At 52.6% G+C, this 25,502-nt stretch overlaps 1 protein-coding gene across 1 annotated transcript in view; it reads left to right on the top strand.

Annotated features, from left to right (window-relative positions):
* The window catches only part of ITGA9 (integrin subunit alpha 9), a 367,262-nt gene that overhangs the window by 328,510 nt on the left and 13,250 nt on the right, over nucleotides 1–25,502 (top strand). Inside the window, exons 24-26 of the mRNA XM_075547054.1 lie at nucleotides 5,494–5,619; nucleotides 7,472–7,591; nucleotides 12,145–12,246. Coding sequence (XP_075403169.1) covers nucleotides 5,494–5,619; nucleotides 7,472–7,591; nucleotides 12,145–12,246 — 348 coding nt within the window. The remainder of the gene's footprint in view (nucleotides 1–5,493; nucleotides 5,620–7,471; nucleotides 7,592–12,144; nucleotides 12,247–25,502) is intronic.

Genomic DNA, 25,502 nt, shown 5'->3' with positions numbered 1-25,502 from the left:
AGTGCTGCCAGACCCCCGAGGTTGAATAGGAGACAGTTCATCTTCCAACAGGCCCAGGACCTTTGAGGTTGCTCGCTTCCTTGACCAAGGCGGGTCTCCCCCCACCACCGACTCTACCACCAAATCATTCCCACAGTTCCTTGGGCTCCAGATGTTTCCCACGTCACCTCTGGGTGTCAGGTTGCGCAGTGTTTTCCTTGGAGGAGGAAGGGAGGGAGAGAGAGGCCTGCCACCGAAAACCCTCAAAGCTGCTCGGGCAGAATTCAGCCTTGACATTTTGTTCCTCGCCCACTTGTCCTTTCTGGTGCGTGTGGGTAGGAAAGCCCCTTTGCTCAGATTCCAGTAGAAACTGGACCACCTGTAGTTCTGGGGTCCTGAGAAACGAGCAGCCGTGGCATGGGGAACATCCAGCTCCGATCGTCTGGAAAAGAAGTCAGAAGTGGACAGTGGGGAGCAGGGAGCAACGTCCAGAGAATCCTGGGGCGGCCAAGGCATCGGGGCTGCAGGACATTGGCTGGGCGGTGCTGGGATGTCTGCAGCCCCCACAGAGAGCATTGCTGCCCTCAGCATTTGAGCAAACAGCATGATTGAAAGCCAGCTGGGGAGGAAGTGGGGTTTCCGGTGGCCAGCAATTGCTTATCTACATGATGTGAGATGAGGGGCCCCCATCTGCTAATGGAAACGGGCAGATAGTCCCTGAATGTGGCATCAGCAGCCAAAGGTCATGTAGCCCAATGTCTTGATTTTACAGAGGAGGAACTTGAAGCCCTAGGTTGCCACCCTGGCACACAGCTATAAGGAGGCAGAGTGAGGGCTGGAGCCACGGACCCCTGAGTCTTCCTCCAGGGCATCTATGTCACCGAGCTCCTTGGATGAATGCCAGTCCTGTCAGCCACAACCACACAGCTCTGGACAAGTCACTGAACTCAAGGGCCTCTGGCTCCTGATGGGTCAGCCAAGGCCCTGGGACCACACAGTCTTGGAGATGTGGGCTTCCAGAAACAACATTCCATGGAGCGCTGCCCCCTCCAGCCCAAGGGACAGCCCAGCCTCTCACCCCACAGGCGCTTTTATCTCCTAGGGTTTGAGCAGACATTTGGGGGGGAGGGTTGTTTTTGTCTTTATGCCACAGACTGTCAAAAAGGGGTCAGCATCGAGGGCTGAGGTTCTCAGCTAGTGGTTCCTTCCCTTTGACTCGGGGGGTGAGGGGGGGAAGAACAGGAAGGGGTGATTTGTGTCCCCTCTACCCCTTCCCCATCCTGAGAGGCGATGCAGGAAGGGGATTATGGGTAACGTGCTGGGGCTGATTGGCCTGGGTTCTGGTGCCACTCCGCTGCCCACTAGCTGGGTGACTTCGGGTCATCGTCTCGCCTCCCCTCTCCTCTCCGTGAAAGCCCCTGAGAATCATAAAGCGCAGCTAGAAGTACCTGCCTCGTGCTGTTAGGACGGTCAAACAGGTTTACACGCGCAGGGAACCTGTAAGGTCTCTCTCTCCGGGCTACATTCCAACCCCAGTCCTTGGCTCCACACGAGAAAGAATTCACGCCGAAGCCGGGCTCGTGATCCAAGTAAATTTAATGAGAGTTAAAAGAAGCTTCAGGTTTTACGCGGCACCCATAGGATTCCTTTGACCATGCGGCCTGGCAGAGACTGCTCAGGGTCACGCAAAAATCCCTCTCCCAAGTTTTCCTCCCACAAAGACGACCAGACAAGCCAAGACCCTCTCCCTCTCAGTTCCTGCCTTTTCAAGGATTCCCGGGGTGGGGAGGGGTGGGGGTGGGGGATGTTGAACGACCCCAGTTCGCTCCCATTGGCTGAATTGCAATCACCTGGCCCAGGTGGGCTGATCCAGGTTTAACGCCCATCCGTGCCCATCAGCGTGAAAATCCAGCTTTGTCCTATGCTGACTCTCCTGGGCATGCATCAATGTACATCCCAATCCCTAGGCTAAACTACCTAACAAACCCAGCCTGGCCGCCTGAACCGAAATGCTACAGTAGCGACGGCCAAGTCCTGGCGGGCAACCCCACGTGTCGGGGTAGAACTGAGCGAGGCCAGGTTTTCTGGGCTGACCCTTTGGAAGTCGGTCGCCCAGCCTTTCACTGGACTCCTCTGGGCGGATTTGAATCACCAGCCTTTGGGTTAGAGGGAGCCCCGGGCGGCTGGCGGGCTCACAGGTTGGGCTGATCTTCTCAAGGCCAACAGTTCGAATTCACTAGCTGCTCCACGGAAGGAGAAAGCAAAACAGCAAACTCGCTGCTGTTGAGGGCGGGCTGAGTCACAGCGACCGTGCAGGTAGAACTGCCCCTGAGTTTCTGAGACCGTAACTGTGTATGGGAGCAGAATGCCCATCTCGGAAACCCAGCGGAGCAGTTCTCCCCTGTCCTGCAGGGTCGCTGTGAGTCAGCATCCATTCGATGGCAATGAGTTTATATTGTCCTTGTTTTCGCCGAGCACTTAACCCTTCACACACCTGGCACCTAGGAAGGGCTTCTGGGAAGTGGTAGGTGTGCTCTGGTGGCTATGACCTCCCCATCTGCCCAGCATGAACAGGAGAGCCCTCCCTCCCTTGGGCGGCCCTGCCCAGGGATGGAGTTGCTGAGCAGGCGCCGAAGGTGTATCTGCAGCAGGATTGACTGGTCTGAATCAGGGCCTGGTGCTGCCAAGCGAGCCTCCTCCTCTCCCTTTGCAGAAGGACCACCCTGAACCTCCCAGAAAAAAAGTAATAAAATGCCGTTTTCCCGACTGAAGCGATTCCCGCTGTAACCACAGCCGGGAGCACACTGCATTCTTCTCCTTCACCACAGACTCAGTCTCCCCTTCCGCCTCCCAGGGCCACTGGGGTGGATCCAGTGGCACCTCCCCGCCTCTTTCGAGAACTGGCTGCCTGGGAAACTGCTGGGGCAGGGGAGGAGAAGGACCTTCCCTGGGCTGACCCACTACTCCCCTTGTTCTCACCCCTCTCCCTGCCCTCTGTCCTCACGCTTGGTGGCCCGGGGACCCCAACAGGCTCCTCACAGCTGCCTGCTGGTGAGCGGAACAGACTCCTGGCCCCAGAGAGACCCGAGCACCCTTTGGCAGAGCCAGGAGGAGCTCTGCCCCCAGCTCTGATTTTAATTAGGGGCGGATGTGTCCTGGGAGACTCACAAGTTCTGTGTCTCCAAACCCAGACCAAATGTGCTTGAGTGGGCAGGCCTGGTAATCGGAGCCCAGGAATGTGCGCCCCTCCGGGCAGCCTGCCGATTGGAAGGACCTGTTTTCCCCACTGCGTCCGTCAGTCCCCTCCAGATGGCAGCCAAGGAAGGCAGAGCAAGCATGCTTCCTGCAGAGTCAAACAAGGGGCCAACTCAGACGAGGGGCTGAGTAGACTCGTTCCAAAGTGTGAGCATTTTCATCCACAATGTGCCGTGTGGTTGCTGGGGACCCCGACGCACAGGACAGAGAACCACTGCCCATGGCATGGGTCTGGGCTGCAACCCTTACGGGGATGCATCGCCAGGACTCTCCTCCTGCGCACCCACTGCTGGGGTCACAGTACTGAGCCTTCCGTTTGCACCTGGGCGCTTAGTACTGCATCATCAGGGTGCCCAAATATAGGGTGGCACCCAGTTGATACCACTTTCCACCTCCCTCACAAGATAAAAGTGGCAACATTTGAAGGGGGCGGGATCTACTGGGGCGGGGGGGGGACTGGGAGGGACTCGTACTCCAGGCCTTCAGTGGGGAGTGGGTGTCAGGATTCGTCTAAATGCACGCACCCTTCAGATCTGGGTGCACCTCAGCGGGTGCAAACTTGGCCTCAAGGACAAAGAAATGGCGCGCTCGACAGTCTGCTTGTAATCCGTAAGCTTCATTGTCCATCGTATGTTTTAAATTAGGCACGAATACTGTGTTCATTTTATAGCACGACGCTCCCCCATTCTCACGGCTGATGAAAGCATTGAATTCATCGTGCACCCCCATGATCATGGTCTATCATTTGACCCCAAGACTACACGCTCATTGCGACCAGGTCAATTCTGAGTCAGAACAGAACAGCCCCTGTGGGTCCCGGAGACCGCACATCCTTACAGGAGCAGAAACCCTGGTCTTTCTACCTCGGTGCCCCTGGTGGTTTCAGATTGCTCTACTTGTGGTGAGGAGCCCGGCACTAACCACTACACCGCCGGGAGGCCTCTTCTAGCAGGACCAAGTCAGTGTTGAGCCCCCAGCCTCTTGTATCACCTTTTACAACAATCGCAGCCCAGGAATAATCTCAGCGCCTCCTGCCCATCACTTCCTCCTGGTGACCTTCAAAAGCACCCAACACAACACTGACCCCAAGCCATGTCAGGTGCAAGTGCCTTCCCCAAATCATGTGCTTCAAACACAGGGAGGGAGCGCCCCAGTCCCCACCGTGCGAGCTTCGTCTGGTTTGTCAGTTTTGTGGGAAGCAAACTTGTATCCCACCAAAGGGCTGACGTATGTACGCGTCCTCTTCCCTTGTGAGCGACTTTCAAAGGGCAAGAGAACGCGACGTTCTCTTCTCTAAGAATTATCTCGGGGAGATACACCATCTAATCGCATGCTTTGGGGAGTAAAGCCCAGATGTGTGTGAACCAAAAATAAAATAGCAATTTTATTTCTCAAATTTGAGGGGGTGGGAAGGAGTGGTCTTATTTTCTAATACATCATTAAAAGTTTCTTCAAATATAATATTAAGGAAGCCTCATTCTCCCCACCATGAATGAGAAGCGGAGACATCTCCCACACAGACGCCCACACGGGCTCTTTGACTCAGGATCACCAAAGGCTGGAGAGTCTAGTTCAAACAGCTGATTCTGGTTAGACACGGGATGGGGAACTCCGCCCTCAGACAGGGATTACTAATTGTGAATGTTGTGACTCCTTCTAAAGCCCTGCCTGTGTCCACTGTGGGCCAGTGCCAGGGCCAGGAGCACCGGGCCTCGCTGAGGGGGGAGGTGAGCACGTTGGCCCGGTGCCTCCGACACCAGGAGGCACCAGCAAGGCCATGTCCTTCACTCTTCATGTTCTCGTCCCACCCTGCTTGTATCTGTTGTGCCATCGGTCTCAACTCTTCAGGGACCGAGGCCCTACATGTTCTGTTGTAGGCTACACTTCTGTGGGCGCTACACTTCTGCCTTCTAGTGTTCCAACAGCGTGTGTCCCCTGGAGAATGGACACACGGAAACAGTTCCTCCAGAGGAACAACCACTTCCATCGCAGGAATGCCAACGGTGCCCTGGCTAACAGCACTCAGCTGCTAACCAAGAGGTCAACCGTCCACACCCACCGGCCTGCTGCCGGGAAGATCCGAGCCAGCCTGCAAACCCGATAGGGCCTCAGTTCCACTCCATCCTGTTGGGTCTCTCTGAGTTAGAATCTATCCAACTGCGGTGGGTCTGGTTTGGCTGTGATTTCTACAACGAGGGAGCCCAGGCTCCTAGTGTGTGGTTGGGGCTGACCGTCTGACAACCCTCTTTTCATCTCCAGGTGAGCCAAGAGAAAGGAAACTGCTCTTTCCAGAGAAATCCAACCCCGTGCATCATCCCCCAAGAGCAAGAAAATATCTTCCACACAATATTTGCTTTTTTCACCAAGTCCGGGAGAAAGGTCTTGGTAAGAATTAGTGGTTGTGGCGACATGATGTGGGTGGTCCCCAATGGGAAGGCCAATCTGAGATGAGGGGTCGGGTTTCTATTTGGCATTTATGACTTCCCGATGTGGTTCTCATCAGTTGACTTATGTGAAATGATAAGGACTGTGGTGAACACCCGTCTGTCAGCCGGAGGTTTGATCTGTGTGGAATTTACAGCCCAAACCCCAGTGGCTGGAGAAGAAGGCTAACCCTTCGCAACCTGCCAGGCACAAAGTCAAGCCTATTCCTGCCAGTCTGGGTCTAAATGAGAAGGAAGTTTGCGGTGCTACCTTGTGGGAGACTGTTTCAGTGTCTTCTACAACTAACCATGTACCCTCTCTGATCCAGCCATCTCACGCCTGGGTTTCCTCACCAGAGAAGTGAGTTGATGTGTCCTCCCTCAAAAAACAAACAAACAAACAAAAACATGGATCAGAATGTTGATAACCATGTAAGTCAGGATAGCTCAAAGCTGGAAACAACCCAAAGGTTGATCGGAAAGAGAATGAGCCAATCATGGTATATCCAGGAACTGGAATAGTGCACAGCAATGAAAAATAACCAACTGCCACTACACACGCCAACATATGTTCAGCTCACAGATATAGCAGTGACTGAAAGAACACACTGATCAAAGGACACACACCATAAGATCTCACTTGTAGCGTCTTCCACAGGTGACAAACGTAATCTATAGCCATTGAGACTAGTGGGTACTTTGGAGACTATCAACTAGGGGAGGACACAAGCCTGCCTGCTCAGGGCTAGGAATGGTCTACATCTTGATTGGAACGATAGTTCCCAGTGTGAAAAAAAAGTGTGTGTATTTTAGCTTTTTCCTGTTTACTATATGTAACTTTAGTGACTGTATTAATAGACTCATGGTCCTCTTTCAAAGCCTCTTCACCCTTGAATTTTGGTTGTATTTCTTGCCCTCTAATTTTCCCTGCCTGGGGTTGGGGGCAATCCGGAAAATGCATTTCTCACTGCAAGGATTTTCTCAAACGGCATGTCTCTTTTTAGAATATTTTTTTCCCCTTGTGAAATCCAAATTTGGGGATAAAATTAAGCAAGAAGTGGCACTCAGCTGATTGGCTTTCCCTCTGAGACCAAGTAAGAAATCCCTAGAGTGCCCTCTGGTGACAGAAAGGACTGATTGCATCTCCCTATCCAGAGCTGACTTGATGGCAGCGTTTGAGAGCCCTGTTGGACTACTACATGCTAGGTTAGCAGTTCAAACCCACTAGCCGATCCACAGGAGAAAGTTGAGGCTGTCTGCCCTCATAAACAGTTACCACTTTGAAGCTGTGGGGTCAATATGAGTTGGAACGACTCAATGGCAGTGGGGTTGGGAAATGATGTGTTCAGGAGACTCGGTGGCGGAGTGGGTGACATATTGGCTGCTGGTTGGAGCCAACCCACCATTCCAAAGGAGAAACCTGAGGCTTTCTGCTCCTGGGAAGATGTGCAGAATTGAAAACCCGCAGAGGCAGTTCTACTCTGTCCCGTAAGGGGCTTTGAGCCAGAATCAATTCCATGGCAGTGGGAACATGGCCTTGGTGGCACGGCAGGATAAGCACCAGGCTGCTAATTTCAAGGACAATGGTTCAAACCCACCAGCCAAGCCATGGGGGAAAAAGAGGCTGTCTACTCTCAAAGATTTGAAGTCTCAGAAACCCCATGAAGCAGTTCCACTCTGCTCTGCATGATCCCTGTGAGTTAGCATCAGTTTGATTGCTTGCCTTAGTCAAAGGAGAATCAAAGCTCAATGGTGCTCACTGCTTAATAAAGGATGTCCCTGATATGTGCCAACTCTCTGGTCTTTCTTCTCAGGACTGTGAGAAACCAGGGATGTCTTGCCTGACAGTGCACTGTAACCTGAGTGCCCTCGCTAAAGAAGAGAGTCGGACGATAGACGTGTCCATGCTGCTGAACACAGAAATACTGAAGAAGGTAGGACCTGAGGAGCGGCCCTCATAGGGTCATGTAAAAGCATTCAAATTGCTTTTTCCATCCAGCCCTCGTTTCCCCCAACCCCATTTAAAGGTATATGGAATTGGCGTCTTCATCTTAACAAACTCCCCAGGTGTTTGGAGTGCACGTTGAGGTGCGTCTTCCTTGCGCTCGTATCAGAATCACCTGAAACTTGTCAGAACACACGTTCCAGGGGTGGTGTCTGAGGTTCTGCGTTTCTGATACCCTACCCCGTGCAGCTGCTGCTGCGGATTTAGAGACCACACTCTGGATCAGGGGACACGCCGTTCTCTAAAGGACACGGTAGTATATGTTTCTAAGTCGGGAGGTCACAGCACAATGCTATCTCTTTCACAACTGCCCAGGTAGCCCCAAGGCAGCTATAGACTACACGCTAACCAATGGGCACGCCTGTGTTCTAATAAGACTTTCTTTACAAAACAGGCAGGGGGCCAGAGTTGGCATGTGGATCTCGTTTGCCAATCCCCATCTTTCGACATCACCTGGGGTCAGTGACAGGGAGCCCCGGTCACTGTGCTATGGTGAAGCTCTCAAGTAGAGCCACAGAAGGAATGCCTCAGATAGTGGTATACACAATCACAGATTTACTGTGATGCATGGTTAAGATGAGAACATCTGACCACAAGAGGCCCCTTCCAAGAAGAGGCTATCAGAAGGTTTGCAGGTAAAGTTATATATCTACAGAAGATCTATTTATTTTCCTTTGAAAGATTTCATGTGGTCGTCCCTCCAAGCCCATCAGTGTGTGAATGAGTATACTCAGAAGCCATTTTGTGGTTGGTTTTTTTCAACAGTTTTATTGGCAAGTGATTTACACCTCATATCATTCCCTGGTTAAGTCATTCCATCAGTCAATGAGACAGTGTGCCTGTGTGGCTATTTTTTAGCGCCAGCTTGCTGGTCACACGCTGGCCTGAGCTCACACCACGGTGGGGATATGTGGGGTGTTCTGACCCACTCTTTGAGTACTGTTACACCCCCTCCCATCCAGGGAGACCTGGGCCCACTTAGGGTCGCCTCTGTGTTGGAGGAGTTCTGGTTTGGGGCAACACGACCACAGCAGTCTTCCTGTTGTACCTCCCCCTTTCAAAGGGGCAGTGCTACCGCTTGCTGGCCTCTGGGCGAAGATCAGGGGTAAGAAGGCTGTGTTGAGAGAGAACCAGGAATGAATGGGAGCAACACTGGCCTTGCTGGGACTCTGGAAAGGGGTTGGTCTGGGCTGGAAGCTCCACCCCCTCCTTCTCACCTGCGCAGGATGGGCCATCTGGAAGTGGATCCCCAGTCAGGTGGAAGGGACTGTGACTCCATATCCCATCCTGTCTTCCTTTTGGCAAAGGCCACTGCTGATCATTTTATCATCCTTGTCACCTTCAACACTGACCGAACTCTGATTTCTCCTTTTTCGCTTCGAACCACATGGCCGCTATTTGAGCACCTAGTCTCAAGGCCTCAGAACCTCCTAGTACACAGCTCTGACTCCCCCTCTCCCTCCTCCTCCCCTCCCCCTCCGCCCCCCCTTCTCCTTTCCTCTCCCCTCTGTCTCAGTCACCAGTGGCGGTCCTCTGCTAAGGGATGTGCCCTCCTGACTACTGTCCCCGTGGCTACACAGGGCACAGGGCCTCCAGGTGCAGAGGAGGGCCTCAAAGAAGGTTGACCTAAAGTCACATAGGGCCTGAGCTGTTCTGGAGGTTGGATTCCGACCTCCCTGTAACCGGCAGGGAAGATGGGGGTGGTGGTGGTGGTGGTGGTGTGTGTGTCGGGGGGAGGGTAGCGTGGTCTCAGGAGCCTCCTCCCTTGGCTGGGGCCAGTGGCAGCCTGGTGGTTTGCCTGGGCCTGCTGTGATGTTGATTTTTCCTTTTGACCCCAAGGTCTGGCCTCCAACAAGGGAATTGAGGTTTCATTGTTTTATCCTGAAGTTTTTGTTGGACGAGTAAGATGCGAATTTTTAAATCATCAAAAGGACTCAAGGGTTCTTCCCCACTAGAATCCTCTCTTTGCTGAGTCCGTAACTCCCAGCGCCTGTCCTGTGCCGTGCAGCCCGTCTGCTCTGCCTTTCCCTTGGAAACTTACCACCCCTGCCACCCCTGCCATTGCTGGACCTATCACCAACATCCAAGAGGATGGTGATTCATACGCAAGAGCGTGTCATCTTCAAATCACGAATGGACAGCTGGGTAAATCCCAAGACATCATCCGCATCCAAAATCGTGCCCTGCTCCAGGGGTGTCGGCTAGAGCAGTTCCCTTGAGGAACACGTTTCCGGAAGCACTTCCAACAGCTTGAATAGCGATTTTTAACAAGATCCTCAAGTCATGCAGAACTCCCAGGAAAAATATGCAAAGCGGGACACCCATATGTGTCGCCCGCCCTCAGAAGGTCCTTGGGGAGACCGGTGAAGGGACCCCTTGGGGAATGCATTTGTGGGGCGAGTCCTCTGCTTTCATCTTTTGTGGTAGGTTTCACCAGAAGTGGTCAGAGCTGAGTACAAACCTCCACGTCTGTCCACAGGTAGATGGAGTGGATGTGGCAAGCCCCTTGTCCACAGTGGAGCCCCAGATACCCATAGGGCAGAAGACTAATTGCAAAATGCCCCCAGTGCCAGCTTCCACGACCGCCACGGCCGCCAGGCAGCCCTGACCCTGGCTGCTCTGTCAAGGCAGCAGCATCTGTACCGCTGGCCCCAGGTTCTGGCACGCCTCTAGCCATAGTTTGGCTAGCCCTGGCCTCTTTCTAACTCCCTTCTCCATCCCTGCCTTGGGGTCATCTTCTGGTTATTGGGATGAGTGGCTTTGAACCTGAGCCTGTGGCAGGGCATCTGACCCCCGCTGGCTGGTGGGCTATTCCTGCATCTTCCACTGCCCTCAACCTACTTTGCTCTGACACGCTGACCCTGAGTGCCCACCTCCAGTTATGTTAGCTTCGGGTCTCAGGAGCTCTGGGGCACTCCAACCTCCATCCTTGTAGCTAGCAGCTGGGCACGTCTCACCATGTGCACCACCACATGCCCTCCCCCTGCCCTCGGGTGGGTTCCTCTCTCCCAGTGTTTCCCAAAGTGGGCAATCCTGCCCTCCCCCTCCCCCCTGCCCCAGAGGTGCTGGAACGATAGGGGCCTTGCAAAAGCAGAGACCCACACTTTATCCTGGATGATGGGCTACAGTCCACAATTTTTCAACTCCCAGAGGGGGTGCTGAGTAATTCCTTTTTTCTGAAAAGGGGGGTGGTAGGCCAGGTAAGTATAGGAACCTGTGCCCTCAGCCTGAGCTTCCACGTCTGTGATCTCTGAGTCGCGGGCATCTTCCGTCTCATCTCCCCATCAGATGCCCTCCCTGCAGCATCCGTACCTGTGACTCCACCACAGCTTCATTCAAGAGCAGCGAGTTCACAGCAGCACCTCGCGTGGGGCCTGTGAGTGTTGTGGTCAGGCCAGGGGGATGCCTGAAGAGTCTGAATCGGGCGCCTTCTGTGGCCGGCCGGGCCAGGCTTTGCTGGCCACAGTTAAGCAGCTTTATCTATTCTCCACTCTGTGAGTACATGGATATCCATAGCCAGATAGCTGGCTCTCCCCACGCAGAAGCCACAGCACACAAGCTGGCATGTGTTGGTGACTGGTGAGATCTGACAGTGATTTAGAACTCACCATGAAAGGATTCTTGATCCCCCCCCCCCAACAAGTTTTATTGGCATATAACTCACATAGTATACAATTCAATGGCTCAGTCGCATCAAGACGAGCTGTACGGTCATTGCCACAGTTCGTTTAGGACCTCTCTTCCTTCTTGTCCTCATCGTTATTAGCTCCCCGTTCCCCCGTGCCCCCCAAACTCCCCCGTCACACCCCCATGGAGCCGTTCATCCAGTTACTGCCTCTAGAGATTTACCCATCCTGCATTTCAGCGACAGGAAAACATTTCAAGATAAAACTAACAAGAACAAATGAAACAGACGAAAACCTCAGTGGAAAAGGAAGCAGAACACGTTTAAAAGTAAAGCAAACTTAAACAGATCGTAAGGGAAATCAAATGACAGGGTGCTAAGTGTCACCCTAATTGCAGCAGCAACAAGCCACTTTCCAATGCGTTCTGCGTGGTAGCAAGCCTGTTCACATCGCTGGCCCAGGCACAAGGGGATGGTGTGAAGTATTCTCGAGGGAAAAACTGGAAGTCTGTGCTTTAGTTAGGCTCTCTGCATGGTGCGAACCGACAACATGCTCAGCTGGGCACCCAGAGCGGAGCTTTACCCCAAAGTGCCTTCGAAGAAAGGCCTGGTGGCCTAATTCCCAGAAATCAGCCCTGGAAAATCCTACAGAGCACAACCCGACTCTGACACACACGGGCCTGCCTTGGGTCAGGATGACTCTACGGCTGTACTGGTTGGTACGCTCCATGAAGGTGCCCATGACGGAGAGGCATCTGGGTAAGCTGTGAAGTGTGTCTCTTCCTGTGGTCGTTCTGCATGGCATCCATGGCCGGGATGGGGACAGTCTCACAGCCAGTGGTTTGTCTCCTCCACAGGACAGTTCCTCTGTCATCCAGTTTATGACCCGAGCCAAGGTGAAGGTGGACCCTGCCTTCAGGGTGGTGGAAGTAGCCAACGGGAACCCGGAAGAGATGACGGTGAGTGGGACGCATCTGGGACAGCTCTCCGTGGGCGAGGAGAGCCAGGGCCCTTGGGTTTGAGAATGGAAATAGCTTCCAAGCCAAGCCAGCAGGTGCATGGTGAGCCCAACAAGCCGGGACTGTCTCAGCTTCCAGCCCCTACAGGGAGCAACTGCAGCTTGCTGCTGCTGTGAGAGCCTGGTTCCTTAGGACGCTTCCAGCTCCCTGGCTGCCTTGGCCATCCGGAAAGACCTTCGGCAGGAGTTGGCTTTCTACTCTGAGCCTGGGACGATCATCTTTATCTTCCCCAGACCTGTCCCCGAAACCCGCCTGGCCCTCCAGCCGCCCCGCACCATGGCTGATACACGCAGGGTGTTTCAACAAGTTGTTTGAATGCCTTGCCGTGGTCACGTCCACACAGCCAGGCTTAGAGGTGTCTCTTTCATTCTCTACCTACCCCTTCTCTCCTCTGAAGTCGAGCTGGGCACTTCTGCCTCAGGGGCAGGAGGGTGCCGCGAACCACAAGCCAGGGAGATGGCGTGGGGGGAGGCCGGGGTGGGAGTGGGGAAGGGTGACCCACCCGTGGAATTTCACTGCCACTCTTCGCTGGTTGGGGTTGGGTAGGGAAGGCTTGTCTTTGGTTTGACATCCCCGTGCACGTGCTCAGATCCTGGGTGTGTTGAAAGGGGAGAGAGCAATGTGAATGCCGCATTTGCCAAGGTGCCCAACCGCTAGCCATCTTGTGGCATCTCCATCCTAGGGATTGAGGAGCCCAGGTGGTGGTGTGGTTATGCATTGGCCTGCTAACCTTGTGGTTAGCAGTTCGAATCCACCAGCTTCTCCAGGGGAGAAAGATGAGGCCTTCTACTACCATAAAGAGTGACCGTCTTGGAAATGCACAGGGGCAGTTCCACCCTGTCCTTGAGGGGGCCAGGAGTCACAATCGACTCAGTGGCAGCTGAGTTTGGTTTTTGGTTTTCCCTGAAATTTGCTTTCCCTTGAGGGGATAGCTCACCCATTCTGGAAGAGCCAGTGCGATGGTTGCCATGAGATGCTTATAGCAGAAATGAATCAGTACAAATTCGTTACTCCCAAAGCTCGTTTTCTGAGTACAGCAGAGATGCGCGTCTACATGTCACCATGGACATCGCTCGGTGGCCCAATTGGCTTGTTTTCTGACTGCTAACTGGGAACTTGGCAGTTCAAACCCACCTCCAAAAACTGCAGAAGAAATGTCCTGAGTGCCTGCTACGGGTCAGCTGACTCCCGAGAAGGCAGCAATTCTCCTCTCTGGCAGCGCCGGCACCAGAAGTCGGAATTGACGGGGCAGCAACCGACCAGCTTGCCTCAAGTGATGAACCAGGACCTCATTGCCTTCGAGTCGGTGCTGACTCAGCCACCAGGCAGCACAGGGGAGAACTGCCCCCGGGACTTTCCGAGACGAACTCTTGATGGGAACAGAAAGCCCATCTGCCTCCCACCTAGAGTGATAGCATTGGAAATTTTAAGTGCCGGAGCTCACGCACGCTTCGAAGATTCCTGATTACGAAAGGTTTGCATGGAAGTCAAATCTTCAGGGACCTCAGTAGTATTTCAGCCTGGCTTCTATTTGGGGGTGAGCGAAGAGATGAGTGTGACCCCCCCTGAGTCGGTGAGGGCTGTGAAGCCGCATACGGGCTCGGGCATCCTGGACTCGGAGCAGCAAAGAAGGATTAGCCAGCCACCCCTCAGCCCTCGTATCACCTCTCTGAGTTGTCCAAGAAGCTGTTCTTCAATCACAGACACATGGCACAGGACGAGATGGAGCCATGCCACAGCTGGCACTGCTTGGGCTCGGTTCCCCTGGCAGGGAGCAACTCGGGAAGCATCTGCCTTTCCTCTCAGCATTTGGGCCGTGTAACTGCCAATTCAAACCTTCACCAGGGAGGCCAGAGAGAGAGCGGGTTGGCTATTCGTTGTCCTGGCTCTAGTTAAGAAGTTCCCAACAGGAAATGTTTGGAACGGCAGGTAATCTGCGGTGTTCCCACTTAAAAGCGAATGGAAATATGGGTAAAATGGGAGCGCTGCCTTCCAGTAGAAGACTACACTCTGGGATCCAGGAAGACATCCTTGGAGATCCTGTTTTTGAGTTCAGAGTCATCAGTACCTCCCAAAATACCACTTTCATCAATCACTGGTTCACGTCGGATACTCAAGCAATGTTTTCGTTATTGACGACAGGGCCTGGCAGCAGAAAGGTTACACGTTGGGCTGCTAGCCACAGGGTCAGCAGTTCAAAACCACCAGCTGCTCCTCAGGAGAAAGATGAGGCTTTCTACTCCCATGAAGAGTTACAGTCTCAGAAACCCACAGGGGCAGTTCTACCCTGTCTTATAGGGTCTCTGTGAGAGAAATTTGACTTGATGGGAATGGTTTAATTTCACCATTAAGGGTTCTTGGGAAAGAAACCCTGTTCCAATGGATGTCCCCTCACCCCCACCCTCAATCCCCTACACACCACCCCCGCCGTCATCCTGAGAGGAAAATGAACACACATCAGAATCCCAGAAATGTCCTCTTCACCCTTATCTCTATCCATATTTTTTCCCTTTTCAAAATCCCATACACGAAAATGAAATTCTCTAATCTGCTCTCAACTTTCAGAGGGAGGGGCCTAGCAACAACCTCTGTAAGGTGGTTTGCTTTTTCAGAACAAACACACTCTTCCCGGTGTGATTGTTCTCAGTGTCTGGCTCTCTGACAGGGGCCGTCCAAAGGAGACTTCCACAGAGGCTCGAGGCCACATTGAAGTTGGGCAACATTTCACAGGATTGTAGATTAGGCGTCTAATTGTTAAGGCCCTGGCCTTGGAATGCACAGGAAACGGGCTTGCGGCCTGACCCGAGCTGGGTGTGGGTGAGCAGAGGGAAACAATGCCCAGATGGGTAGCCACTTAAAGTGTAGGCGGCAATGACGTTCACAGGCAGGACCACCGACCTGTCCCCCTGTAGCTCTTCGTGTCTTCCAATCTTTCTGCTCTGATATAAGAAGTCTTGCAAACCCACTCTCTCTTGTCCTATAGCGTCGCTGTGAGTCAGAATCAACCTGATGGCAGTGGTTTGTTGTTTACTTACAGATCGTTTGGGTGAGTGCCCTGGGACTCTAGTCAATTCTTGAGGCACGAGCCTCATCTATCAGTGAGTATCTTCACGGTACTTACCAGGTAGTGTTCACGCATGGAGGTCCCGCTTGAGAGGGACTAAGAACATGTTGAATTTCCAATTGCAGCTCAAATCGTCTAGCTTTCAGTGAGAGGAGGTAGGTCGGGGAGGGAAAGGGAAGGACAGAAAGCATTGGCTGGGGCCCGCACAAGTCATAAAGACGAGGACCGGCACCACAGCAGATTGTGCCCGGGAAAGCGGACCCTTGTCAGGAAAAGGAATTTGCCTCTGAAAGGTACTTCAGGAAGAAAATACCAGCTGGCTCCCAAGACACTTGGGCCCATTTTATGCAGCCACAAATGTAGCACTGGGAGATGATGGGCACTTTCCCTGGTTCCCAAAGTGACCCCTGGGGCCAGCGAGGAAGACAGAAGCCCAGCAAGTTGCCCAGATTTTAAAGAGTGTGAGCCAACAGCCGCTGAGACCAGAGAGCAAACCCAGAACCATAGACTCTCCGTATTTTCCACATGACACTCTGTTACCCTGGGATCTCAAAGCCATGTTGTGATGTGGCACGAGGGACCTTCCTCCACAGCTACCACCCCACCTCCCCAACACACACACTGGGAGGGAGCGAGCAGCCAGAACTGGAGAAAACTCCCAGGACGGTGCCCCCCAGAGGAGTTCATTTAACGGCTATTGACTGCGGGTTTGTTGAGGGCCAAGCACTGTCCCAGGCACTGGAACAGCCAGTCCAGACCCAAGCTCACTGCCTCTGAGTTGATTCTGCCTGGGAACGACCCTGCAGGACAGGCTAGAGCAGCCTCCGGTGAGTTTCTGAGACTGAGCCTCATCTTGCTCCCCCAGAGCTGCTGGTGATGTTGAACTACAGCCTTTGTAGTGAGCCCCCCAACCAATTAGACACAGTCCAAATAGACACAGTTATGTCTGTCCACCCCCACCCCCAACACACACACACCTCATAGAGCTGGCTGTGGGGCAGCAAGCAAAGGAGCTAACAGGTGGTATGTCACTCAGACATGAATCCCATGGGAAAAGAGCGTCAGGGAGAACCTGCTCTTGGGCGAGGGGACTCTTGGGGAAGGGCCTCTCATCTCTGTGGTGGTGGGGAGATGGGGGAGCGACGGTGACCTCTCTGGTGCCCACCTACAGTGGGAGCATCATTCTGAGCAGGTGGTAGGAGCCACAGGCAGGGTGGTCTGCAGCTGGTGCTCTGGCTCAGGAGAGACCCTGGGCTTGCAAGGCTTCAGAAGCACATCCTGTTCAGACGTCAAGGTCAGTCGGTCCTGGACCGCTTCTCCTTGACGGGTCCTGCCCCAGATGCGAGGTGTCACATCCCCAGGGGGGCCCTCCTCCCCACTGTGAGGTCACAGAGTTACATTGTCCACCTCCCAGTGAGGATTCTCAGGGTCATGGGGGGAGGTGGGGGGCTACCAAAAGTGTGTGGAGAAATAGAACTGAAAGGCACAAGAGTTTTTCCCACCGACTTTTGGGAGCCCCTTCAGTGGACAGAAGCTGCTGAGAGCCACAACCTATGTGTGAGAGGAATCTGGCAGAGAGGGACGCCTCGGGGACCTTCCGTTCAGGGTGGATTGGCTGGAGGACGGCGCCCTCACACAGGCAGGCTCTCTCGAGGTCCCCCGACAGCCCTGTGAGATCTGGCTCTCGTGGGCTTCACTCTGGTTATAAAAGCTCCTCACGTGGTGCCCGGCACTTAGTAGGCGCACAAAAGATATCGTTCGGGGCTGTCGCGTCTCTACCCACTCACAGAACAAAGCACCACCTGGTCCTGCCCCGCCCTTAACGGCGATTCTTAGGTCCGAGTCCATGTTGCAGCCACGATGTTGGTCCACCTTGTCGGAAGTCGTCTTAATTTTAGCCGTCCCTCTACTTTACCAACGTGCTGTCCTTCCCTAAGGACCAGGCTCCCTGATCACGCGTCCCGCGCACGATAATGACATCTGGCCATCCTGGCTTCTAAGGAACCACCTGGCTGTTCTTCCGGGCCAGATCATCCTGTTGGCAGTCTGTGGTACTCCCAGTACCCTTCACCGGCACCCTACTTCATAGGCATCCTCTGGTCTTCCCTGTTCGGGGTCCGACTTGCCCATGCCTCGGAGGTGATTGAAGATCCCGTGCCTCGAGTCACACACCCCTTAGTCCTTAAAGCAGCAGCCGTACTTCCCAACGTTTCACAGAGGGCTTGGGCCGCAGACTGACCCAAGGCACTGTGCCGTTCTCCGCTTCCCTGAGCACTGACTGGATCCACGCAGGATGGACTCCTTGACAACAATGCTTGCCATGGTGTTGCCTCTGGGGGAGGGGGAGGGAGAGTTGGGTCTTCCTTACATTGAGTTGTAATCCAGACTGATGGCTGGAACCCATCATCTTCATCAGCAAGTGCTGCAGGTCCTCCTCGCTTCCTGCTCACAGTGACCCTGGACACAACACAGCCAAGCACTGCCCCGCCTGTGCCAGCCTGGCTATGGTTCTGTCAGAGCCCATTGTTGCAGCCACTGGGTCAGGCCATCTCGTTGAGGGTCCTTCCGCTTGTTCGCTGCCCCTGCCCGTCACCAGTTCAACAGCCGGGACCCATGATTAACCAGCCCCGCTCACTCCTCTGCACATTCTAACAGAACAAAGAGTTTCGGAAGCCTGGCACCTGGTAGGCGGGCATGTTTGAATCTCTGTGTATTGCTACAAAAAAATGCATTTCCTATGATGAATTGATGCCTAAATCATAACGACCCCATAGGGTCAGCATAGGCCTGCCTCAGCCTTCCCAAGACGGTCATGTTTACAGATGCAGACTGCCTCATCTGTCTCCCGTAGACGGGCTGTGGGGTTTGAACCCATGACCACCTGGGCTGACAGTTGAGTGTCTTAACCAAGGTGTCCCTAGGGCTCCCTGTGTACGTATCACGTCCGTCTTACCAGGCACACGGTTTGTCTTCCACTTGTTGATGTCATTTCCCCAATTCCCTCGACTGCTCCGCACAGACGTGCTTCCCACCTATTCCCTAAGGTGGCAGCGTCCTGGTTCCTCCTTCCCGTTGCTCTTTTTCTGTTGCTGCGTCAGTGTCGTGTGGATTGTGGGAGCACGTGCCCTTGTAACTGGGGTGTGGACTGAGTTGTTCCCCCAGCAGCAGCGGCAGGGAAGCCTTTCCCAGCAGAGGCTGGACCAGGTCATTTCCAGCATGTAGATTCCACTTATTTTCAGGGGCCAGAGCGTGGAAGCTTCCAGAAAGGCTCAAGGGAATTGTGTTGTGATTGAGGTGTGCCAGCTACCACAGGCTGAAAACTGGCTCGGGGATATTCCGGGCACCAGCGCTGCCAGTTACAGGCGCATCCAACTTTGCAGCAGCAGCAGCAGGCGGGAGCACCCGGTGTCGGGGTCAGCCATTGCCCCAGCCTGGGGCCTGCCTCCTTCAAAGGTGCTGTGAAGACAAATCCTCATGCTGCTCTTTGAGATTTGACTAGTTAATGTCCCCAACCCGCACCCTCCACATCAGGCCTCACCGTGCCTTCCCATCTCTCAACCGCCTCCTGCCCCGAGAACAACCCTTCCAGAACCAGCAGCTTTGCCCCCGTCACAATCTCATTTCTCCTTTTTATCTACCCCTTGCTGACTGGGAGCACCTCTCTCCTAGAAAAGCTACCTCCCTCTCTTGCTGGGACCATGTGTTCCCTTATAAGAAAGAGCCCTCACTCCCCCTGTGTGGTACAAATAGGTGACTGCTCACTGCTCACTGAAAGGTTGGAAGTTCAAGTCCACCCCAGGGCACCTTGGAAGAAAGACCTGGGGGTCGCCGTGCGTGGGAATCAACCGGAGGATGACTGGCTAGGATTGTTAAGTCACATTGTCCTCACGCACATAGAATTCCCCCTTTAACTGCAAGGCCAGCGTGCCAAGAGCGTCTCGGAAATCTCCAGGGGAAGTTTTACCCTGTGAGTCAGATTTAACTGCATGGTGGCGAAAACCTCTATTCATTTTGCAGCTACATTTAGTGGAACTGACTTTTTAGAGCAGTTTTAGGATTGCAGAGAATTGGTGTAGAATTTCTCTCCTGCTTACACACTGCTCTCCCCATGACTGATGCCTGGCCTTCCTGTCGAGGTACGCACCAGGCAGCTGACCACAAGTGGGGCAGGTCAGACCCACCAGCTGCTCCGAGGGAGAGAGCTGAAACTGTCAGTGCCCATTACTATGTACGGTCTTTAAAAAAAAAAAAGTCCTTATGGTCGGCAGTTCAAAACCACCAGCAGCTCCTCGGGAGAAAGACTGGGCTTTCTACTCCCGTAAACAGTCAACAGTTTTGGAAACCCACGGGGTGGGGTAGGTGGGGTACGCTAGGAGTCAGCACTGACTTGATGGCAGTGGGTTTGGGGTTTTTGCTGTCATTTGCAGGAGGTCCTGGGGGCACAAATGGCAAAGTACTCAAGTACTGGCCTAAACGCTGGGAGTGAAAACCCACCCCGAGACACGAAATGCATGTGAATTGGTAAATTTAAAACTGATGACCTGCTCTGTAAGCCTTCACCCCCATCACAAGCAAAGTGTAACACTCGCCCGCTGTATACTCCAGTACCCCTGACATGGATACCAGAGCGAAGGAAATATAAACCTAAACAAAGAGGGGAGTTAAAAAAGGAAAAGCGCTGGGGGCGCCCGTGGAGCCCGTCTGCCAGGTCCCGCCTGGCAGCGCCCGTGAAGCCCGTCTGCGCACACGGGACACCGTGAAGGGAGTCAGTAGCTCCTGACAGAGGTCATGGTTTCCACCAAGTTTTGTTCACACTGTTGTTGCGACTCCTGTGATCCTGACAGTGGCCTCCTGGCCTGTGGCCGCTGTTACAGTGTTTTCAGTGGCCTTAAAATGCCGTGTTCCACCCACCATAGCCCCGCCCTCTCCTCGAAGCCTTGGCAGCCGCTGACCTGTTTGCCGTCTCCTCTGTGGTTCTGCCTTCCCCCGCCCCCCCACCCCTCTCATTTCGTTGGAATCACACACATTGTAGCTTTTTCATTCCGGTTCTTTTACTTGTGGTGGCTGGGTGCCATCGGATCAGTTCGACGCACGGCGGCACCGTTTACGATGAGACGCGTGCCCCGGTCCTGCGCCACCCCCACCAGGGTTGCTGTGTTTGAGCCAGTTGCTCCAGCCATGGGGTCCGTCCACCTGATCAAGGACTCTTCTTCATGGACCTTCTACTTTACCCGGCATGATGCCCTTTTCTGGGGACTGGTCTCTCCTGACTCCGGGCCCCACTGAGAGATGAAGACTCACCATCCTGCATCTACGGAGCAGTCGGGCCGAACTTCCCCCGCGGAAGCTATTCCACCTGTGCAACCGGCAGCCTTTGCCGGCACCATCGAAATACATCAGGACTTCCTCAGTGTGCAGCTTGCTCCCGCACAGGAGGCGACTGGCAGTATCCTGACTTGGATTGGGTGCACCTTCATCCTCAAAGGGGCATCTTTACTTTCTAACACTTTGAAGAGCTCTTTTGTCACAGATTTGCCTAAGACAATACTCCTCACTTAGCAAATGCGCGCCAGATGGTACTTTTGTCATTGCATAGCTTGATAGCTCATTGCTTCATGTCATTCAGCGACACTCCCTTGGATGGCTGGACCACACTGTATCCGTCTGTTGTAGTTACAAGGAGTCCTGGCAGTGCCATGGAGTAAACTTGGGACTGCTAACCACAAGGTTAGCGGTTCAAACCCAGCAGCCACTCTATCAGAGAAAGATGAGGTTAGCTTCTCCTGTAAACATTTACAGCCACAGAAGCTCTGCATAAGATTGCTGCTAGTTGGAATTGATGTGATAGCAATAGGTAGTTCTTGGTTACCAAGTTGTTGTTGAGATGAAAATCATGCCCCTCCCCTGCTTGAGCCCCATGGGCTTCCCATTCCTCTTAAGATAAAGAAGACAATTTTTAACAGAGCCTCTGGCCCGTCCCCTTTCTCCAGCCTCATTCAAGCATCTTTCTTTGGTTTTCTGTTCATTCTGTTTGCTTCAGAATGAACTAGTGACAGTGCCTAATTCTTGCCCAGCTCCCTCCTATCACAGGGATGGTGCCCAGCCTATTCCTTCGCCTTGGAATGCTGGTTCTTCCCGATTTTGACTTCAGCTCTCTGTTCGAGCAGTTCCTCCGGAACTTGCTCCTGAACCCATGCCTTTCCAAGAGTCTTAAACAGTCGCAAGCCTGTCCCTTCTTGCACTTACACTTAACAGTTTTTCATGGGGACGATGGCCGGTATCTGCTCCCAGCTGGGAGCTCCAAGAGAGGAAATAACAGCTGCGTGATTGATTTACCAGTGAGACCCCACAGTGCTTAACATGGAATAGGTGTTACATACACATTTACTGGGTGGTGGACGATGGATAGATAGATAGATAGATCAAGTTTGACACTGGATAGAGAGATGGACAGAGAGCTAAATGGGTGGAGGGAGTGGATGGACAAGTGGCCAGGATTCCTCCCAAATGCCCATTGCTGTAAAATCCTCTCCAACTCACAGTGATCCCACGTGTTTGAGTAGAAAGTCAATGGCGACAATCTTACAGAAGTGCATCACCAGGCCTTTCTTCCTGGCACAACTGGGGTGGATTCAAACCACCAACCTTAGGTGAGCAACAACTATTCTCTGCCACCCAGGACAGCCTTAATATTTGCAAACGCCCCCTTAAAATAGAAGTGGAGCGCAGGCCGAGACTCCAGCTTAAACCCTCAGATCTGATGCAGCAGACAGAATCATGTTTGCACTTCCTCTAGTGTTATGGTGGAAGAACCACTGAATTCGTTCATTGTGCACTGAAGAGTCAAGTAACAAATCACTGCCTCGATTTAGACGACAGGGATACATACGCACAAGCCCTTGTCCTGTAAGAACCGCAGCTTCCTGGAGTCCGCAGAGGGGACGATGCAGCATGACCTTGCAGAAGAAGGACCTAGACTGGGTCTATGAAGTACCTACCAAGCTATGATTTTTAAATTGAACTGTGATTTTTAAATTGAACTCTGGTCCTCCAGAGGGGCTTGAGAGGCTGCTGGGCTGGGAGGGAGGAAGACTTGGAAAGGGAGACAGGTCAGGCAGGGTCCTGAATGTCCTCCTTTTCAACCTGAGAATCTCCACATTTTTCTGTTTTAAATGTTGGGGTGCTCTGGTGGACTTTCTCTGCTGTATGAGCCTGAAACCGATGGTGTCACCAATCACAGCTCAGAGAAAGAGGAATTCTGGTGCAAAAGGTGATGGGGTTGGGCTGCTTGGGGGAGGACACATTGGAGCAGGCCTCCTAAATTAAAAAAAAAAAGTTCATTTTAGGAAAGTCCAAAATTTTCAAAAGAGAAAAACTATCCATTATATATATATATATATATATATATATATATATATATATATATATATATATCAGGTAAATTCTTACCTTTCTTTCTTTTCTGCATAGCTGAAGAGTCCATTGACTGGATCATTGTTAAGGCCCTTTTTTTTTTTCCCTTAGCATGATAGCATTTACCATTTTTCACTTATCACTGTGTTTTCACAAGTAGGTAAAACTGGGAAGTCAGGCAAAAGGATGTCTGCCCTCTCAGAGATGTACTCCAGCGTGACCTCACCCCTAAAGTGCAAAGCCCGAGGACCAGCAACACTAGGGGTCCTGGGAGCTTGTGTTAGTCTGGATTGACCAGAGAAACAAATTTATAGATAATCATATGTATAAGAAAGAACTTTATATCAAACAGTAATTGTATGTTAAGAAAACAGCCCAGTCTAAATCAAGTCCATAAGTCTGATACTAGCCTATATGTCTGATACTAGTCAATAAATGCCTCTTCAGACTCATGCAGCACGTGCAATGACACCAAATGCAGGAAGATCACAGGCCAGTGGGTGGGAAGTCTTGTGGATCCAGTGGCAGTGAAGTATCTCCATGTGGTTCCTCCAGCTCTAAGGCTCTAGTTCCATCAGGGGTCTCCATGTGGTTTGTCAGCAGGAAGACAAAGCAGAGAGAGTCTGTGTGTACCTGGACTCCAGTGAGCTATTTATCTCCATGGCACCTCCAAATGAGGTCATCAAGCTGCAACCTGATTGACAGGCTAGACTCCACCCCTTCACAAGTTAACAGATTATGTAACTGCCACATAGCTTATTTGAAATAGCCTCAGGTTCCTGTCCCAGACTCATGATCCAGAATCTGCCTTTCAGCAAGCTGCCTCATACGATTCCGACACAGGTGAGATTTTAAAAGGTGCTGGTCTAACAGGCCTACCCAAGGATGACTCGCCTCTGATGTTACAGAAGGAGCCCTGGTGGCATAGTGGTCACGCATTGGGCTTCAAACTGCAGGGCCATCAGTTCAAAAGCAACAGCCACTCTGAGGGAGAAAGCTGGGGCTTTCTACTCCCATAAAGAGTTACCGCTTTAGAAACTCACAGGGGCAATTCTGCCCTGTCCGATGTGGCTGCTGCGAGTCAGCCTGTACTTGATGGCAGTGAGTTTGGTGATGTTACGCATTAATTTGTAAAAGACTGTAAACTCATAGAACGACTTTTGCCAATAAAGATGCACATGATTTCCGTCTGGTAGAGAATCTCAGTCTGATATTAGCCAGTCTCGTCTCTGAAGTGGAGTCTGATCCCAGCGTTCTTGCTTTTCTGCCTGGAATTGCTGCACATCCTGGCTTCACAACCCTGCTGATCCCCTCAATGAATTGAGAAATCTTGGACATGTGTTCACTCAGTATTTGTATGACAGTCATGCTTGTAACTTTCCAGAAATTATATTTTGAGGGTTAGCTTTATAACCATTGTTTTTGAGAGCTCTATAATACACCATGCTTAAACCAAACCAAACTCACTGCCACCAACCATAGTCCACTCCAACCCATAGCCATCCTAGAGGACAGAGTAGACCTGCCTCTGAGGGCTTCCAAGACTGTAAATCTTCATGGGAGTAGAAAGCCTCATCTCTCGCTCATGGAATGGCGGGTGGTTTCAAACAGCTGACTTTGGCAGTTAGCAGCCTGACTCATAACCTGTTATGCTATTTGGGGGTGACAGTTAATTTTCCTGATGATTCCCTCATGGTTTAGCGGGCCGGGTATTTCTGATTCTGTATCAATAGACAGTGTTTTGCAATGAACATCTCTGCGTATTGAACTCCTCTTCCGGTGTCTTATCTGCCTTACCTCAGAGTCAGTCCAGAGCTAATGGGTCAAAGAGCTTAATCATTTTTAAGATGTGCAGTAACAGAGCTATTGGAAGGGCGTTCCAGCTGGCAAAAGCAAGTGGGCGCAGGTGTCACTGGTCAGAGGACTCAAAGAGCCCCGAACATGAGTACATGTCAGGGGAGGAAGGAGGCCCATTGGAAAGACCTGGTATCCTGAGCTGCAGAGTGATGAGAAGCCACAGATGGTGTGAGCCGAGAAGGGGCATGACAAGACGTGTGTTTTAGACCACTGTACCCTCAGGTGGCATCTCCCTGTTGGCATCTGACTGGTCAGACCACTGGGCCCGGACAAGGGCAGTGAACGGGTGGAAACAAGAGGAGGGACTGGAGAGTATTTTGGAGGAAAACGGCCTTGAGCTAGATCACCCAGCGTGTTCGTGATGGTCAGTGTCCCGACTCTCCCAGGAGTCTGTGCTGCTGTTGGGCTGTTAAATAAGCTGCAGGGTGCTCAGATGACCCCTTATCCCCACCCAAGGGCTTGTTTATGATGGTTGTGATGTGAGGGAACGGGTTGGGCCAAAGCATAAAGCACATGTCCCAGCAGACGATGGCCCCACGAAAGTGATACAAGGTTCAGCACACATTCCAGGACATGACAAGGCCTGCTTGTAGGCTTTGCCAGACTAAACTGTCGCACACGCACTTTCTCTGTATCCAGAAAGCCAGCCCTCCAGCGGGGTTCTGCCAGGATGCAGGCTGCAGACACTCTGAGGCAGGCAGTGTCCCACAGAAGCTGTCTGTGTAGCCTCAACGGGCTGGACTTTACAAGAGGCTCCCACTGGGCTCATAGCCCACCTCGCGGACTCTCTGTGAACGAGAGGGCTGGGCAGGCCTTCCTGAAGCTATACCAGTCTCCTTCTTAGAGCTCGGTTCCTTGAGCA

The sequence above is a fragment of the Tenrec ecaudatus genome, chromosome 4, assembly GCF_050624435.1.
Source record: "Tenrec ecaudatus isolate mTenEca1 chromosome 4, mTenEca1.hap1, whole genome shotgun sequence".
NCBI lineage: Eukaryota > Metazoa > Chordata > Mammalia > Afrosoricida > Tenrecidae > Tenrec > Tenrec ecaudatus.
This window is presented reverse-complemented; position numbering and strand designations above follow the sequence as displayed.